At 31.3% G+C, this 20,660-nt stretch overlaps 1 protein-coding gene across 1 annotated transcript in view; it reads left to right on the plus strand.

The window, feature by feature from the left end:
- LOC106465015 (zinc finger FYVE domain-containing protein 26-like) overlaps window positions 1-20,660 on the plus strand; it is a 158,721-nt gene that overhangs the window by 116,811 nt on the left and 21,250 nt on the right. The window contains exons 25-33 of the mRNA XM_022392838.1: window positions 1,040-1,135; window positions 1,960-2,116; window positions 2,318-2,469; window positions 5,015-5,154; window positions 6,246-6,304; window positions 9,821-9,984; window positions 10,269-10,429; window positions 17,989-18,291; window positions 20,629-20,658. Coding sequence (XP_022248546.1) covers window positions 1,040-1,135; window positions 1,960-2,116; window positions 2,318-2,469; window positions 5,015-5,154; window positions 6,246-6,304; window positions 9,821-9,984; window positions 10,269-10,429; window positions 17,989-18,291; window positions 20,629-20,658 — 1,262 coding nt within the window. The remainder of the gene's footprint in view (window positions 1-1,039; window positions 1,136-1,959; window positions 2,117-2,317; window positions 2,470-5,014; window positions 5,155-6,245; window positions 6,305-9,820; window positions 9,985-10,268; window positions 10,430-17,988; window positions 18,292-20,628; window positions 20,659-20,660) is intronic.

Below are 20,660 nucleotides of genomic sequence, written 5' to 3' on the forward strand. Positions count from 1 at the left end.
CAACCCCGAGTAATGGAACCTCGGCTGTCTGGTTGGGGCTAGCTTATAGTGATGATCACTCATGTACATTTCCACCCATGATACAGGAGTTCAGTTCTGGATGTAGTGCAGTTCATCCACTAGGGTGCCAATCCTCTATTGACACATCCATGATCTATGCAGATGCTTTTTCTATGGATAATGGCCTCACCAGCCCCTCCATCTTATCAATGTGGGATTCTAGCTATAAGTGGGAATGGAGGTATGTATGTTTCAGAAGTTAACATTTTCCTAAATTGACAATGTATTTCCAATAATAATTACCTTTGCTGACACTCTCCCACCCTTCATCCCTGCTAAGAGCCGGTGTTAGAGTCTGGGATTGATTAAGTCTTGAAAAAAGTGATAACATTATCTGAATGAGGTGCTTATATACACTACCAGGATAGAGGGTGCATTGACATAGGTGGAGAGTGTCACAAGACAAATATTGCCAAGGACAATTGCCTGGGGTATGAAAGACTGGAGCAAGCGAGAAAAAAATCAGACCAATGCTTAGATGGTCAAAGGAAGAAACCCTGGTGGTCGAGTAATAGCTATAAGTGTGAGTGGAGGTAAGTATTATTGGAAATACATTTTCAATTTAGGAAAATGTTAACATATGATACAATGTATGGATCTCATTAGTGGCAAATGGTATAAAAACAATTAAGTATTTTCATTCAGTATTTTTATCAGTTCTTTACATTTCGTGCTGTAACAACCAAAAGCATAAAATAACTCAATATGTTAAAACTTAAACACCTCACTAGTGGTATATGTTATATAAAAACAAGTCAGTAATTTGTAGGTTAACCTTTTCTATTACATGGAGTTTAGTTTTTTTTTTCAGTACATGTAGATTAAAACTTGAGACTTTGTAAAGAAAAATGTTTTGAAAAATAAATGAAATTTACTGATCATTGTAGGTATTTCATCCCAAGATTTGTTATTGTGAAAAATTGATTATGGTGGGTAATGACTCATTTTAAAATAATGACAGCAAGTGACTCTTTTACAGATGCTCGACTGTGTATCACCAACAGACATTGCATTGTATGAAAATCTTGTGGAATGCCCTCAACTTCTTTTTGAACAGCTTCTTATGAACATGGAAGTAAGTTTCAATTATAATCTCCTCATCAAGTTCAGATGGTTAAAAAAAGTGTCACAATCTTAGAGTGTAGTTTTTATGTCATGTAATTTTAAACATTGTGTCATCTAGTTTTATTACTATTTTACACAAGGCCATATGACTTGTTTTTATATTTATTGACTTCATTAATTAAGCTGTTTTCAAGGATGTCTAATTAATGTTATTAATCCTTTTTAGATTAAAGAAAAATATTAAGTCTTATTTAAAACAGGAGATTTATATAATTTTATTTGTGTTTTATTTCTCTTTTTTTTCATGTTTTTCTGATTGTTAGACACTGTACTTTTCTGTAAAGGTTCAGTGATCAGGCAACACCACTGTTACCAAATAACATTGATGTGACCATTTGCAAGGTTTAATGTTTTCATTTTCAGGGTAGAAAAAAATAAAACTTTATCTACATCTGTTTTATATCAACTAACACTGAGAAATTAGTTTATAGCTGCTAGTTCTGTGAACATCTTCAATGTACTGGGATACCATATATAAAAAGGGAATATCAAATGTAATTATTGTGAAAAGTGATTGTAACCTCACCTCTCTAATAAATTTTAATTTTTTATACTTTTGCTAACTAATACCCAAACTTCTTTAAAGAAACAAGAGAAAGTTTTATGATAACCGATGATTTGTTAGTGTTTATTGCCACATTATCTTCTCTTATGATTTTCAAGTCTGTTATTTTGAATCACAAATTAGTTCCAATTTCAAAGAATCACTTCTAAAACGGTATTTTTGGACTCCTGTGTTTGTATTTTACTTTACTCTTGGTTACTAAATGATAGGTAGAAGTGGCTTCTAGAGCATTAGAAACTGTTTTTGACAGCCTTTCGTCAAATGATGATGATCCATCCAGTATGTTTTCAAGTACAACAGTAAATCGATTGATAGAAGACTATGCCTCTAAAGCTTTGGATTTTCCTGTTGTTGAAGATGTTCTAGGTATTGTGTTTTGGAATTCATAACTATTATTTTATTATTTTCATTGATTTCAGTTATATTTGTTCAAACTATATTTTAGATATCTCAAATAGAAATAACTAGTTTAGTTGATTTCTGACCACTTAAGCCAAATTAGAAACCTATTAAGATAACAAAGTTAATCAGAAATTAATTGGTTATTTCCATTTTATTCTTTTTTAGATTACTCTGCACCAAACCGTTTGTATTTTGTAAGGAAATCTTCTGGCCTTGAGGACTTTATCATGCCTCAGATTGTGCCTACGAAAGAAGAGTGGGTTCCTGATAATCAAGTGACCATTTGTATGGTCTGTAATGCTGTTAGCTTTAGTACTGTAAGTGCATTGCATTTTTTCCCTACCTTTTATAAGTGTGATCTGCAGAAACAGACATATCCTAGAACTTTGTAACACTTTAGTTATATTGAATGAGAATAATGCTTCACTAGTGTTATGTTCTTGAAGGAATGAGTGTGTGCCTTTTATAGTCAGTCTTTTAGGGTATTTATCATGATGAAATATTACAATGAAATCATATATATCTTATTGTTTAGGTTGGACAATGATCTTTAAGTGTTGACATTGATAATTTTAAATTAAAATTAAACAGAAATAATATAAAAATTTAATTTAAAATAAATAAAGATTATCTGTTAAAAGTGTAAGTGTGTTTCAGAATAAATGTTTAACTTATGCCATCCTGGTGGTTCAACAGTAAGCGTGAGAGTTTATAATGGTGAAATTTGAGGTTTGATCCCTATAATGAGGACATCGCAAATAGCTCATGTGCAGGTTTATGTAATAATTCTGTACTTCTATAATGCTTAATTACAATCAATACCAAGTGATAATTTTTGCTGATATTTCTTTATTTTAAATTAATTCTTTATTTCTGTTTAATATGGCTTTAAAAATATATACATTAATATTTTACGTTTTATTCTTAGTTTATTCTCAGTTCCAACTTTTAACTGCACTATGTGTTATACAAACAGAATCATTGCTCCTAGAACAGGTTTGAATGATAACATCCATAGGCTTAGATTAAATTTTTTTTCAACAGCTACATGTAAGGCATAATTACTTTTGCTACCAGGTATATAACATTAGACTAAGAAGATGTTGATATTCTAATTATTGAGGTTATTACTAGTGTATTTCAACTAGAATTTGTTTTCAAGTGAAATAGCATCAGCTGCTTCAAACCAGTCTTTTCTATCATTTCTGGCAATTCCAGAAAGATTGCTATTGGAAGTAGTGTTTAGAATTGAACAGGTTAGGTTTGATAATGTATAACATTCAAGGTCTCTAATCTCAGTTTTGGTGATATGCACTGAGTGGTCACAAGTAAATAGACAACTAATTTTTTGCCTTTAACTGATGTATGCTAACTAATTTGTGTTCATAGAGCACTATATAAATGAAAATGGTCCGCACAATAATTATCGTGTGCTACAACATGCCTAGAACTCAAGGTTCTCTCGAATTGTCAGATTTTGTTAGAGGAAGAATAGTTGGTCAACCAGATAGTGGAATAAGTCAGTGGCAAATTTTTCAGAGTTTGAGAATCCCGCTTTCGACAGTAAAAAGAATCATCGTGCAGTTTAGGAAACATGACAAGGAAACAACTGAGCAGCGTCTGGGTCGTCCTGGTCCATCGGAGAGGACAAAAAGGGCTGTCAAGAGGAGCATCGAAATGGATCCCAGATTAATGACTGCAGAAGTGGCCAAAGTTGGTGGGATGAGCCCGCAAATCTGTTCAACGGATTCTCCACAGATTGGGTTGTCGTTGCAGAGCAGCTAGTGGAAGCCCTTATTAAGACCTGCCAACATAGTCAGACGAAAGAAGTGGGCAAGTGATATGATGACCAAGCCTCTGTACTTTTGGAAGACCGTATTGTAATAACAAGATTTGCTCAATTATCGGACAGTGGAAGGATATGGGTCTGGAGAATGCCTCACCAAGAGTTTTGGCTCAACAGATTGCAGCCAACTGTGAAGCATGGTGGTTTCAGCGTGATGGTTTGGGGAGCTGTTTGGGTTGGTGGGAGATCAAGCTTAGTGGAGTGCATTGGCAACATAAATTTTGCAAAATACGTAGAAATATTAGAGGAACAACTCTTGCCACTTTATTCCTCGGGTTTCGTGGACAAGAACACAACGTTATTCCAGGAAGATGAAGCACCGTGTCACACTGCTAGAAACACCCAAAAGTGGCAGGAAGAAAATGGTGTCCACAAGTTGCCCTGCCGGAGCCAATCTCCTGACATGAACCCCATCGAAAACCTCTGGGCTATACTCGACCAGCAAGTCAAGAAACAAAAAAAAACCAACTTCGAAAAGCGATTTACTCCAAGTTTTGAAGCAATAGTGGGCGAAAATCCCACAATCCAAAATTGACGAGATGATTCTCACGATGCCCCAAAGGATCAACGAACTCCACGAAGTGAAAGGAAGATCTACTAGATATTAATTAAATTATAAATATATCAATTCATGTGAATATGACTGAAAAATTTAATTTTTTCTAAAAAGGTGGTGTCTATTTACTTGTGACCACGCTGTGTACTTGTTGTAACTGTAAGTTTGTCTGTCTTCCTTGTAATATCTAAAATGCATGCAAGTCAAAAATTTTAAAAATTATTTTGTTATAATTTCTATTTGGAAATTTTGTTTTCCAAAATTTTATATTAAAATAATGCAATTTAATGATTTGTTTTATCCAAACTTAAATATTTTATATATTTGGTATATCAATGTTAAAATATTGATGCTTCAATTTATGATTAATTTTGTAAATTTGTATTTGAGATATATATATATATATTGCAGATTTTAACTTTCAACCTTATTTTATCATTCTGTTAATGTATTTTTATAGATAAATCGACGTCATCATTGTCGACGCTGTGGACGAGTTGTGTGTGCAGACTGCTCCAAGTATAAATTACTAGTAGAAGGGTATGGAGGAAATTCAGTTAAAGTCTGCGAAGATTGCTATCAACAAACTCTCTGTCCAGGGTTAGTATATATCTTTTACTTAAAGTAAAGATACTTTATTGACTTTTACACAAAAAAAAGGATAATCTTGCAGATAATTTTTTTGTATTTCTACTTTTTATATTTTTAAATTGCATTGTGAAGTTTTGTTGTTGAAGAACTGTCTTAAATATTATAACATTCACATTTTTATGTGAAATTGGAGGATTTGTGTATGAAATTCAAAGGAAATATTTTTTCTTGTGAAAAATATCAGTCTGTGATCTCATTTACATAATTTTGTTTTATTCTACAAATCTAAGCTTTTGCAGAAAGAAAACTAGTTTATCAAATGATTCCAATCTATCTCACTATATGCCCGGCATGGCCAGGTGGTTTGGGATGCTTGACTCGCAATCTGAGGGTCTTGGGTTCGAATCCCCATCCCACCAAACATGCTCGCCCTTTCAGCTGTGTGGGTGTTATAATGTGATGGTCAATCCCACTATTTGCTGATAAAAGAGTAGCCCAAGAGTTGGCGGTGGGTGGTGATGACTAGCTGCCTTCCCTCTAGTCTTACACTGCTAAATTAGGGATGGCTAGCGCAGATAGCCCTTGTGTACCTTTGCACGAAATTCAAACAAACAAACTATCTCACTATAAAGGATGAATATAGACCTCATTGTTCTTTTCGTAGTGGAACACATGTATAATATACAGTGTGACATTTTCTTTGTCAATTTTAGATAATTGGGAAAACTTTAGTAAAGAGCTAGATGCCACCCTACCAATTTTATTTAATTTTGGGGAAGTAATTAAAATGCATGCAGCATTATTAATTTTGATTCATAATAGTACTATATTATCATTAAAATATAAGTTGTGTTATTTGTGGGTTTTTTTTTTTTTATAGAAAATTGTATAGTGTTTAGTTTAAAATATTTGTACTGTTGTGTTGCCTATGATACAGTTTTTTATCACAGTTTTTAGCTAAAGCATTATCACAACCTGAAATATTAGGCTCATTGTCCTTCTTGTACTGTTAACTTTTATATGACTACTACAAGATGGCTGTACAACTACTGGTTGGGCTGCAGTTAACTTTAACTAATATGCTTTTAAACTGCATTCAGATTAACATCAGATGCTGGTTCTTCTTCTCTCGAAAAGCAGTGGCATTTTCAGTCATCTGGTAAGCATACTACTGAATTATTTTATAGACTGTCTATAATTTGGGACTTTTTTTATATGTGCTTCTTAATTAGAGAAATACTTGGCATACTTTTATTTATTGAAATTTTAATTTTTAAAAATCTTATTTTAGGAAGGTAAAAATTAAATATTTTGTATGAAACTTTACCTCGTATAAACTCAGTAACAAATAACAGCAAGTTGTAACCAAAATGGCTGATTTATTATCCAAGTTGTTCAGGTAAAATAATTCCAGCATGTGATAAATTAACTTGCCATGATCAGGTACAGGTACATTTAACAACATTTATTTTAACCTTTCACAACAGTAGGTCAAAGTGGACATGTCACAACCTTTTACAGATTTACATTAAAAATTTAATTAAACTTCTTTATTATCAATGTACAGGAATAAACTTGGCAGCAAAATGTAGTTAATAAATCCACCCAGCCCGTAACCTGGAAAGTATCTATGAGAGTAATTGTACTATACTTTTTGAAAATGTACACAAGTCTTTACAAAATTTTGCAAATTATTAGTAAACATCACAAGGATTTCATCATGATTTTTTTTCTTTCAGAATGTTGACTATCCAACGTGCTAAGTAATTTTGATTTTAAGATTATAAATACTTTTCTTTATCTGAAATTTGTCAAGTTTCATTTGTGTAATCTCTATATCCTTCTAGATAATCATCAAACATTTTTGTTAATATAACTTTATATTTAATCTCTTATTTTATCAATATCAATTCTATACGGTATTGATAAATTTGACTGACCTTGTAACCATCATAAAAATTAGGAAATAAATCTAAATTACCTTTTTGTTCTAGAATAACTGCAGATTGTAATAGGAAACTACAAATGTTTATTCTAAATAGCTTGAATCTCTTAGCAGTTTAAATTTATTTATATTTATTAATTTTTATTCTATTGACCTTTGAACTGTGTCTGACTAAAAATACCCCAACAGAAGTTGAATATTACATGGCGCATATGCATTAACATGACCCTATCGACCAGAAGGTTCTGGCATATTTTCCCCATGAATGTTTATTATTTTTCTTTCATTATCTTACCTAACAACTTTCTACTTTTGTGACTTAGTTACTTTTATAATAATAAACAGTTAAAACAAAGGAAAAAATAAAAACTTTGTAATTAAATATCAAACATTTTTATTTTCAGTAAAGCTTTATATTTTATTTGTTATTTTTTATACTTTAACATTATACTTATTTCTCCAGGTTGTAGGTAAGTAATCAAAGTATAACAAAAATATAGGTTACAAAATAAAATGTATAGTATTGTTTCTAGTGATTACAAAATTTCAAATTATTTATGGTCAGAGTTTGCACTCTCACCTTTTCAAACTTATTTTCTGTAGTTTTGTGAGTAGATGAGTTAGAAATTAGAAGAAACAAAATGAATAGTACTGTTCTTTTTCAGTACGGACAGTAAAGTTCCAAGTAAATCTCCTAATCTTCTAATCTTTTTACACCTATTTCCTATTGTTATTCTACTGTTAGCAGCTGAAGTAGAAACTTGCTGAATATGAAGCAATGAATCACCATTCCTGTTTAGGTGTGTGGTGGGATTCTTAGTTAGACATGGTTTAAAGGTCAATCAAAAATTAAGTATAAATAGATGTATACTGATATGAACTTTAAGCTATTTAGGATAAACAGTTGTGGTTTCTTGTTAAAATTTGCAGTCATTCTTGAAAGAAAAATAGGTAATTTAGATTTATATTCTAACAAACTGAGGCATCCATCCTACATCCAGGGGCATAAGGACTGAATGTAGGGCTTAAACTAATAAATTAAATCAAGAATTTGTATGTATATGCATAAATTGTTTCACACATGATTTACTTTACAACTACTTTATTTCCTACTTACTTTATTCCACATTACAGAAATAGTGTTACAATTATTTTACTTTACATTATTACTTTCACTAATCCCTCTCTACAGCCTCAGTGTTTGTTCATATTCTAAGTGTTTCTTGATAGACCACTAGAATTTTTTACTCCTTCCTGAGCCAAAATAGAGATTTCTTGGTGATCCAACATAGAATTGACCATATGAAAAGCAAAGGGTTTTCAGTTGTAGTCCTGCCACTTTAAGGTTCTGACCTTGTCCTTTGGTTGCCATTTTTATTGGCAAAAATGTGAATATTTGATTGACATTTTTTAATGAAAGAACTCAAAATTTTCTTAGAAAAACTCTAAACAAAGTTTTAAGAAAAAACTCAAAATATAAAATTTTAGGAATGAAAATTGGCCCAAGACTGTGGAGTCATTGACTAAACAAACATATGTGGAGTCATTGACTAAACAAACATATTTTTGCTGTTGGACTGGGTAATAGCCTTCCTATGACATGCCCCTTTGTCCAGTATATCATCCTACCATGTTTGGTTGAGATTGGTCTGATGGTCACTGAGTAGTTTGTGGGCAAACAAACAAATTTTTTAATGTTATAAGTATAGATTTTTTATGGTGGTTACAAGGTTGGTCAAATTGATTGAACCTGTATATAGTTATGGTAGAGAAAATAACAGATAAAATAAAAAGTTTTCTGAAAAACAAAATGTTTGATATTTACACAAATTAACTTTGAAAATTTTCAGATCAAGAAAAGTATTTTTAATCTTAACATGAAAATCACTTTGCACTCGCAGCAATCAACACTTTGACTCCATCTTTAGTAAGGCTATTTGATGAATAATTCAGATTTTTTGTCTGAAAAGATGTGTAATTTTTACTGAACATTAGCCAAAATTTGTGAAGATACATTAAGTATTTTCAGAGTTATAATATGTATACCTTCCTGGTTACAAGGTCATGTAAAATACATGAGTCTGTTGTAAAAGGGTTAATCATTTAATTAAATTTCTTTCATAGCACCTTTTTCTGTATGAAATGATTTAGTACAGGTAGAATCATTTCTGTCTGTAAGAGTTGTGTAACATCTAATTCAAAAGTGTTCACTGGCATTGTTAAGAATTTAAATACTCATACAATGATATTCTGCCATGGAAAATAGCTGTAGCATAGTTTCTAGTATCAGACAATAGCCAGGAAAATAGTTTACTAAATTATCTTTAGAAATTCCTTCTTTTTTTATCCCAATATTTCAAGAAAAAAGTTTCTTTGCCATTATTAGCTTTAATATTCAACTAGTATTGTTGAGGAAAAATATTTGAAGTATAAATCTACTGAATACAATGGAACTTTGTTTTTATGAGGCATGTAAAGAATAGTGGATATGATAAGTTACAGTTAAGAGAGAAAAGAAAATCATAATAAAAAATTTGAACAACTAGTGTGGCTAGTTAATATTATTTTTCATTAACAGACTTGTTTTTGTTACTTACTTTTTACCATTCTAATACTGTTTTGATGGTGGAGTACTTGTAGTTTTTTTTTTTTTGCTTCTGGTATAATAAACTGTGTGATATCTAAATTCACTTGAAGTGATCATGATGAAGTGTTTTATTAATCATACAGTTACATCATCTAGTCCAAGATTTATGTCAAGTGTCTCTGGAAAGATAGGGCTAAATGACAGATCAAGATCTGGGACTGTGAAAAGCTTGCGACTTGCTCCTTGGATTTTAGATAAAGATGAGTCTCAGAATTCTACCACAAGAAGGGAATTCTTTTTTGAACAGGTATATTTTTGTTAATAACTAAGAAGTTTTTCTTCCTTAAAGTGTTACATCTTTATTTTATGTGACTTTCTGTTAATGAGCTGTATTTTTCAAGTTAGTTTCAAATGTAGATACTAATGTAATTTTAAACACTTAATTTTTCATTAAGGTTTTCTCTCAAATACACAGAATAAAGTTTCAAAAGCTTTTCTTAGTTCCCTGTTTTTAGTTAGTTTTTTTTTTTTTCTATATTTTTAACAACAGATTATAAAATTTTTCATTTGTAAATATATTTTTTGACATAGGCTCCCAATCTTCCACTTTGTCTCTCAGTGTTAAAACTACACCTCAACCCTGACAGATGTGCTGATTACATGCTGGATCTCTGTGATGATCTGTTTGGAAAGTTAAAACCAAAACCATCTAGACAGGCAAATTCTGAAGTAGATTACGGTTTAGTTATAAGGTACCTTTTCACAAAATTTTTAACAATTGTACAATCATGCAAAATGAGTAGAGGTTTATTATTCATGTAAAATGATTGTAGAATGTAGCTTTAATGTTAATATTTTAATATGTAAATCTATTGTAATAAATTATGAGGAAGTGGCTTAAAGAATCATTTTATTAATCTAATAACTGTTGTAAAGTTATCAAATGTTTCAGTCATATTTGTAATATGTACACTTTGTATGACATTTAATGATATCACTGAAACTTGTTATTTTCAGGATTGTTTGAAAATATTTGATTTTCAATTGAAACACTTCTCAAAGCAGTGTATTTAAGAAGAAATGGTAGACACATAAATAAAATAAGAACCATTTTATTTAGTACAATTATTTTGTAAATAATGTGTAATGCAGTATCTTTTAACCAAAAATCATGAAACAAACAATGTTTTTATGTGCATTTCAAAATCAGTAAAAATTAGGATTAGTCAAATACTGTAAAACTTTAATTTTTAAGATTGAAGTACAGTTAGGCCCTTTGCAGTTTTAATCTCATACAGTTCTAGTATCCCACTAATTTTTAGTGACCATTATGTAAATAAAATCTGTCTTAGGAGCATTATAAACTTAATTCAACTTGCATATTATTCTAATTGTGATAGTCCTGTGATTGACCTGTCTAGTTTCCCTTCACAGAGACAGGTTATTTATAGCTCTCTTGCATACGCACCTTCAAAATTGTATACTCTTCTTATGGTAACATAAGGACTTTATCACATTATCAAGAAGATAGTGTGCCTATGTCAAGAAGAAAGACTTCAGTTGACCATTCCCTGCTAACTGTCATCCATACTCTTGTATTGGAGGCAGTCTGATGCCTAGTAAGAGTGCTTGTTTTCAGGCAAGTATCTGGTGAAGGGGTGTCAGTATTTGTAACTTTGTGAATGGAAGGTAAGTAAAATCTTGGTGCAGTTTCTCTGACCAGTCATTAATATCAATCTCATGCTTAATACTGCCATTAAATCTGATATGTTTCCAGAATTCTGAAAGCCATCTTGGGAATTGAGTAATTTCATGTCAGCATTTAACCCAAGTGCATTTCCACACTGTGGGACTTCATCATGTATAACTGACAGTGGCATAAGAACTCATCTAAATTATTTTGACTTTTCTTCTAAATGCTGACCAAGTTCTTCTTCTCCTCAGAATTAACTTTGAAGTAATTTGTCAGAATCCCATGTCCTTTCTTAATGTTATGGCTTAGTAACAATTTTCACTAACCCTTGTTTTTCTTTTGAGCTAAACTACATTAATTTACCTAATTCTGAATATCACAGTCAGTTGAACATATATCATGATATGCACGACCTTGACCACATTGAGCAATTGAATTTCACTTCTGACAGAATGTAAATTATCTGTAACAAAGCAGGTTAATGATATAAAATAGTTGTTTGCATCTTCATTGTGTCACTGATTCTCTGGCATCTCTGTTAACATTCTGTTTGTTTGATATACAAGACTGTTTAGTGTAAGTGTTAATATTTAGTTTGTTTTGTGACTTAATATCTAATGATTGTTTAGTTTCCATAACAAGAGAGTTAAAGTAATTATTTTAAAAGTGTTAGTTGTGACAAATTTTTTTACATAACTCTGTACGAATTGTACGTTGTGTTTGCAATTACATTGTTTTCTAGGCTTTTCTAATAATGTTGATGTCACATTACTCGAATCTTCAGTGTTGTTCTCGTTATCTTAACTGAATATTATTACATTATAGCATCACTTGCTTAGTTTATCAAAAATTCGAGGCCTCAGTGGACAAGGTATATATATATATATATATATATATATAGGTGGCTCACGAGTGCAAGTAAAAGTAAAGTGAAGTGAAAGTAAAGTTCAGTCTAGAAAAAAGTTAGGAAACATAAAGTTAGCTGAAGTGTGAGTGATTAGCTGTAACGGGCGATATTTTAAAGTGAGTTTCATAGTTTAATAGAGATAAGGAGAATAATTTGTCTTGTCAAAGGGTGTTCTAAAATGATTGAACCCACCTGTGTGGACTTTGACAAAGAGGAAGCAATTATTTAAAGTTCAAGATATAATTGTGGTAACCCACAGGGTAACATAAGTGAATTTATTGCAGATTTATATAGGAAGAAACAGAGTAGAGAAAAAATAATTTGTCTTGTCAGTTGGATTCTAAAGTAATTGAATCAGCCTGTGTGGACTTTTGACAATAAAAGAGAATTATTTAGAGTTTTAGAGAAAATTGTGATATTTTACAGTGTAAAGAATTTTTGTACATATGTATGACTTGTTTTGAATATATTATTTTAAAACAACTAGATTGCGTGCTGTCCGTTTATTGTCCGAATTTATCGCCAACAAGTCACAGATGCCTACTATAAAGAATCTGGCCTCTATAAAATTGACAATATGTACTGGGCAAGTGTCAGTTGTGGATATATTTAAAATTTTCTTTTCTCTGCTTCATCTCAAAGTTTCTAGCCATTGATTCAACAAAATAGAAAGTGTTTTATTCAAGATGATCTTGATTGTAGTTGTTGTACCTAGGCAATTGTATATGGAATTATGTTAGCAATTGAATCTAATGCCAATTCCCATTTTATATCTCTGTCAGCCCTGATAGGATTCAACAGTTGGTCAAAGAATTGCAGGAACTGAACCTTTCAAGCTTCTTCTTTGGATGATTCAATTTTCCACTGATGGCTTCTCTACCCATCGAGTTATAAATGGCTCTTGTTGTGCTGGTGTCTCCAACTGAATAGTCACAGTCAGATTTTACAGGTCCTCAACAATGTTGTAATGTAGAGCTATATTGCAGTTTTGCTGTTCCTGACAATCCTCAGTAGCTTTTCACAGTTGTTGCCAGAGGGCATCCTTAAGGAGCTTGTGTACTCTACTCCTTGATTGTAGCTTTCCCCTTTATGTATTTTGGAAATTATTTTTTTATATATATATTTTTGACTTTGTTAATATTCTCTAAAGCTTAAAACCTGTCACCATCATGCTAATGACATCTTGAACTTTTATACAATGTGAAAGAAACAGGTTTTACAAGGCTATTAATTTTTTATTTCAGCAACAAATGCGTTTCACAGTATTGCAGATGAGCGAGTCACATGTAACAATGAAATTCTCATTTACTAAAATTGTATTGACATTTTGCAAGTTACAAATGTTGTATATACTACTGAAGGCTCAGTGTGAGGAGCCTCAAAAAGTTGCAGTTATCCAATGCTTGTTGAATGGAAGATCTTTTATGCTCATTACCACGTTAAGAACATTTCTTTGTTTCTGTATCAGTCTCTAGCTGTTTTGTGGGAAAGGGGTTTGACTGCTTCTGTAGACTTGCCAATATGCTGCACATGTTCTTTAGTAGAGACCTCATCAAAGCCAGACATCTGTCTGCTTTTTATGTAACATAGCAATATATCTTGTTATGGGACATTTGACAGCACGTGCTTTCTTTACATCCTTCTGTGTATTATGTCTTGCCTTGATATATATATGGATCAGCATCTTAGTGTTGTAGAACCATATACTGTATCTTCAGAAAAATCTATGTTGTCAAGTTCTGTGTGCATTAATGCAGCTTGGGACAATGGGTTTTGACATGAAGGCACCACAACTGTCTTCCTGCTCATGTCTATTCTCTGCATGCTTCAAAGCCATTTAGCAACTTGATGAGCTTGTTACTCCTATCATGATGTCTGAGCTCTAGAAGTAGCATACAGCAGATCCTAAGCAATATTCAGAGCCTACTGTGCTTGAAATAAGAAGTCCTCTTGTTTCTCATTCTGCATTATCCAGACAAGAAAGTTGTACCAGGAGCATTTCTGCTGCTTGAACACATGTTTAGAAATTTTTCTCAGTAGATTTCTTGTCTGTATCTGTTTTTTTTGTTTTTTCAAATTTGTACATGCGAGTTTTATTGAGTTAACCTTATGGTGTACCTTTTGTCAATGAGCAAAATTGCACCATTAAATAATAATAAAAAACTTGTAGTCACTCTTCTTTACATTCTTAAAAAATTCAGAGATTAAATTTATGCAATAAAATTGTATTTATTCAATTTTATATAAAAACTAAAAAAAATGCTAATCTTGATACTGTGCTGATTTCACCATGTTTCAAAAGAAACTTTGTGAACTTCTTGAATTTTTATAAACATATTATAGCATTCATAGCCCTTAGGAGAAAATTTGAAATAACTTGAATGAAATAGTTGCAATTTGAGCCTTGAAACTTTAATACAAATCTAGTTTTAATGATTTTTATGCAATTACTGTTTCTCAACCTCAGTTGTCATGGTATTATGTAACTGACTGTATATCTCAGCTTGAGAAGTTATAGGTGATCACTCTAAACATGTAATGAAAGCTGTTATTTCTATTCTTTTGAACTGTATAAACCAATATGACTTTCAGTTCAGTAGAGACTCACTTAGGCATCATTACAAAGTGATAAAAGGTTAGCTTGGTGATTTGTTACTAGAAGAAAAGATGCTTATGAACAACTTCCATCACAACTACAGGTATCCCAGTGGGATGGCAGTAAGTCTTCAGATTTACAATGCTAAAATCAGGGGTTTCAATTCCCTTTGGGAGAAACAGCAGATAGCCCAATGTGGCTTTGCTATAACAAAAATACACACACACACACACAACTACTAGGTTTTTTTTTAATCTTCTGAAAAGCTTGTATTATCATTTTGTTTTAAATAGAAGAAGCAAGTAGAAAAATAACTATCCAATATTCTCTAAATGCTTCAAAGTCATTTAGTAACTTGATGAGCTTCTTACTCCTGTCATGATGTCTGAGCTCTAGACGTAGCATACAGCAGATCTTAAGCAGACTTAAAACGTATTGAATAAATTAAACCATCTGGTTAACAATTGAAGTCAGCTTGCTTATAATTGTGTTATGATGAAATGCTAGTTTTATTATATGGCAATGATTTTAAACAGTGAAATTGCATGCATGTTTTCCAATCAAAACAAAGAAAAAATGTAATTTTTTTGTAAAATAAGATTATTATAAAGCTTTAAAAGAATGTAGGAAGACATACAAATCAGTAAGCATTTTTAATTTTCTCTTATAAAACATTTCACTGAGAAATCGTTTTGTATTTGTAAAGCTGAGAATTCATACAAGTATTGCATATAGATATATTTTACAGAAGTTGTATAATCTGTAAAATGTTCATCTCAAGTTTCAAACAGTTTCATCTAATATTTTTTTTTGTAATGCAATAAAATAAACCTTAAGACTGGTGCATTGAATACTTAAGCAACTGATGTTTCTGCAGAGTTTGACTGTCCAAGTTTGATCTTCCTTTCTGTGGCCAGAAAACAAAGCTTTGCTTTAATCTTTTTTACAGGTTGCCATTTTACAGTTATGTGCATTCTCACCTACACAATAAAGTTGTGTTTTTCTCTTATCCAAGATACCTTTTTCTATCACAAATTCATGCATAGCATCTTCATCCTCCCTTTTTTCTGCTTGAAGTAAATTTCTGTTGGCTCATTAAATGTCATGTAAGTTTTGAAGTAGTGAACATTGTTAGCTACCAGATTTGTTGAGCAGCTCCATCCTTTAAGTTTCAAAACCTTTATCCACTATTACTGTAAAGCTAATAGGCCTGTATTTACCAGGTACAACTTTTCTTGCCTCTCTTAAAAAGTGGAATAACATTAACCAATTTCCTCTGGCAACTGCACACTATTCAAAGGATATATAAAAAAATAGTAGCAAGTGCCTACATGTCCAATCCTTAACCTCCTTCAAAATCCTTGGGTAAATATTATCTGACCCTGGAGCCTTATCATACTTTAAACTTCCAATTTTTTCTGAAGAAGTTAAATATTAATATGATAATCTTGTTTGATTTTGTTTCCATCTAACAAATGTTTAGGATGAGGAATATTACTAAAAATTGAAGAAACAGTAGAATTTAAGAACCCAGCCATCTCATGATCATCAGATATGAGCCTTTCTTTATCATTCCTCAAAGGCTTCTCTCCCATCCTAATATTTTTCTACATTCAATTTCTGTAAAAACATTCGTACTGTTGATTTTTACGTATTCAGCAATCATTTATTCATATATCCTTTTTTGATTTATAATTTCCTGTTTAACCAACTTCCTTGATCTTCTATAATTCTCTAAGTCTCTCCTCATAGCAGTCAATTTAAACTTCTTAAATTAATGATGCCTTTCTTTAATTTTAGCCATTGTCAGTCAACCTGTTTTTTTACATGCAGACATCCTTTTTTTCTATAAGGAACATGCCTATCTTGAATATTTAATAATGTATTCTTAAAATGTTTTCCAAATTTGTTCAGTGTCTCCAGTTAATTCAGTAGCCCAATTCACAACAGATAAGTTGTTGCATCCCTTCAAAATTGGCTTTTTTGAAACTTGTAACAAAAATCCATTATTCTTGATCTCCATGTACAGTAAAACATCAAACCTAATAGAGCAATGATCATTTGCATTCAGATATTCCCCAATCTCCATCCCTCTCATCCATTTCTATAATAAAAGTTAACAGTAAAGCTGATACATCATTGTACCTAGCAAGTTCCCTGTCCAGTTAATGACAAATACAATCAGGAATGTTTTTTAAAAACCTGCCTCTTTTATGGTCTGATTTAACATTTCCCAATTTTCCCTAATCTATACACCTGAAATTAAAATCCCTCATAATTATGACATCATCAACAGCTGAACTCTTCATCTTACTGTAAAGTTTATTATTAATTTCATCAGTTTCATCTGGTGGTCTGTAACAAATTCCAGCTAAAGGCCTTCTCCTCTTATAATCATGAACAGAAATCCAAACTTTACATATAGAGCCAACCCTCCTCTCTTTTTAGTACTCTATCCCAATTAGAAGATGTATGCTTAATTAACAATCATCTGAATACCACATTTGTTCTTTTTTGCTGTTTAATCATTTCAAACTGTAAAACAAAATTACTTGTAGAAACTTGCTCTGCTGCTGACTGAAGACATAGATTTCTATACCAGAATTCTATAGCCAGTTAGGAACTACACCATTTCAATAAATCATGGTACAGATTTTTTTTTTTAATGTAAACATTTAGAACCATTGTGAAATAAAATACCAATTTAATTATGTCATTACATTATTTATTTTTGCATATTCTGACCACATGTCTTTGTAATGGTGCATACATTTCGTATGTTACACTTCAAATTATTTATTTAGAATCTCGTTTTATTTACAAAACGTAATGGTTACTAGTGTTTGTTTCATTTATAGGACAGTTATATCTTTTAAATTACTCACTCATTCCTAAGTCACTAATTTATAGGCTATCACTTATTGACAACATCTTAAGATGTTTCTCTAGGGCAGCTTTACCTGCAATCACTGGCCATAGCTTTTGTTTTATATATTTACCAGTAACAGAGATCTGTGCAAAGCTTCAACTTCTTACCTCTTTCTATTTTGATAGGAGTTTACAAAAACAATCTTAAAACACTGGAAAGTTACAGAGTTGTGTTTTTTTTTACTAGTATGATGAAGTCACTACTGTTGTGTGCTAAAGTCAAGTCATTGGAAGTATCTGGTACTGAGGGACCAGCAGGAGTTTCAAATACTGAAAGTACAACAGAAGTTCCTAGTGAGGAAACAAAAGAAAATGTTTTGAATAGTGAACCAGTTGCAGAAGATTTCAATGGCAAAGAAATGGCAAGAAAAAAACGGGTAGATAAAATAGACACGTATATTAAGAGACTGGATTTGCTGAAATTACTGGTCACTGCCAACTGTAAACACCTGATTCCTTCAGGAAACTTAACAAGCAATGATACAGTGAGGTAAAATATTATCTGTTTAAATATATTATATAGTAGAATCTACAATTATTATCCTTGCTCAATGAGGTGTGCAGTTGTACTGAAACACTAGAAGTTTTTAATAGAACCTGTAGTGTTTGATTTGTCTTGTACTTCCAAAGTCAGTAGTTTATTTTGGTATGAAATGAGACTACTATGTTGCTAAAATGTACTTATATGCTGCTCTCAACCAATTATGTAAAATACTGTTATGGGAAGTAATTGTAAGGAGCCAATGGCACCATTAAGCTAGACACTTCACATTTTATAACAAGTCTTGTCATGATGTAAAAACAATAAAAATATTTTATGCATTTAAACTTCTTAGTTTTATACTTGTATTTTGTTAATAAGTAAGCTTAAGTCATTAGCTAAGTGACTTTGGCCATGGAATTTGTGACTCATTAAATGTAGCACTGCAACCTCTTTTGATTGTCCCTTAAAAACAGGCATTGTTACATAGGATAAACAGCAAGGTAAGACTCTTAATACTCAGGTATAGTTATCCCTGGTTTTGTCAGTAACACTGGATGCCACAAGAACTTTGAACCAAATAATGAGCCTAACTGTCACTTGTATAATGCACACTTGCTTGGCATTAAATTGAAATGGATGAGATTATGTAAAACTGTTGCAAGTATGTTAACAAGCACTCTACATAATACATGTTGATTGTTAATCATAAAAATTAATAATAAAAAACTAGTAATAAAATAAAACTGAATAAACAAAATATGGAAACAAACTTGGTACAAACTCAACATGAATAACTAGAATTATTATTAGTGAAAATATTTTTCTCTGATAAATGAACTGAATTTAGACATAATTTTATGTTTTATGTGTTCACTATATGTCTTTTAGGTAAAGTTTAGCATAAGATTTAGCGTGTAGTATAATAAAGATATTTCTTATCAGCAGTATTTAATCAGTTTGTTGCTATTATTAACATAAAGCTTTGTTTAATGTGATAGTTGCTATCATTATCAACAAAAAATGCAAATTTCAGTTGCCATCATCTTTAACAAACAGTTTAAATACAGTTGATATTGTTTACAAAACCTGAGTTACAGATGCCGCTTTTATCTGAATGGTTATTTTCTTAATAAAAGTATTGAATGTTTGAAAAGTAAGCATACTCTTGTACATAATTGTATATATATATATATATATACATGTGCTGTATAGTGAATATTGTTAGTTTTTGTGTATACTATCTTACTATAGTGGATGTAGTGTGTATGCAAGTATCTATGCATGTTACCAAGATGCCTGCACCATCTATTGAATGGCACCACAAACAAAAATCCATAAAAAAATTTCACACTTTAGATATTCAAGATCCAGACAATTAGAAAAATAACTGTGGTGTGTGCAACAACCATTTCTTTATAATAGAACACAATTTTAAATAAAAGTACTCTCGTCACAACAAGAACACGACTTTCATGAGGACTGTACATGAGGGTTTGATTATATCTTTATTGATGTAATTTTTAAATGTAGCACTGAGAAACTGGAGTTCTTAAAAAAAACTATTATTTTTTCAATAAAGTGTACCACTTTTAATATATAAAAACATTACAGTTTACATGAGTAAAATTTATGAAAATTTTGAGCTCTGTACATTGAATCATTATGATGCAGTGAGTTGCATATGACTAAAAAGCACAATCTGAACATTTTTTCTGTGAAGTACTTCCCAGAAAAAAATCCTTTTTTATAAAATGTTCTCTTTTTCTAAATTTTTTTCAATTAGATACCAATACTATGATTAGTAATTACTAGCACAAACAGCCACCTGTAGGATGGCATTTCTGCTAGCCTCTGTAATGGCTATTTTAAGGACAGTCAAGGTTTGGTTTTTAGACTAATACAGTTAAATTGTTTAATAGATGATTAAGAAAGAGTATGAAGATGGTTGTAGTCTAAACTGTATGATGGCTAAGAAGAGAACTAAGAACATATGTGGAGAGGTTATTATTGCTAGAAGTACACTGTTTAAAAAACATTCAAAATTTACAAACATTTTTAGAATGCATTACCTAATGTTGTAGGTGTAAAAGATTTTATAGAAGAACATGAATATTATTTTTCAAGATTTCAATTCATAAACTTCTATAAGTTAAGTAAAAGCACTTGGCTCAGTTGTTTAATACACTTACTAATCATCAGTAAATACTGCAAACGTTTTTTTTTTTTTCTTTGTGTACTTTATTCATTAGCTGTTATAAAATGAAAGAAGTTTTTCTCTACATTTGTTTTTATCCAATATAATTTTAGAATTATATAACCATCAGATTATTTTTTTCTTGACAGACGACTGAGAGACTGTTTAGTGAAAGAAGAGC

The sequence above is a fragment of the Limulus polyphemus genome, unplaced genomic scaffold, assembly GCF_000517525.1.
Source record: "Limulus polyphemus unplaced genomic scaffold, Limulus_polyphemus-2.1.2 Scaffold1812, whole genome shotgun sequence".
Taxonomy (NCBI): Eukaryota; Metazoa; Arthropoda; class Merostomata; order Xiphosura; family Limulidae; genus Limulus; species Limulus polyphemus.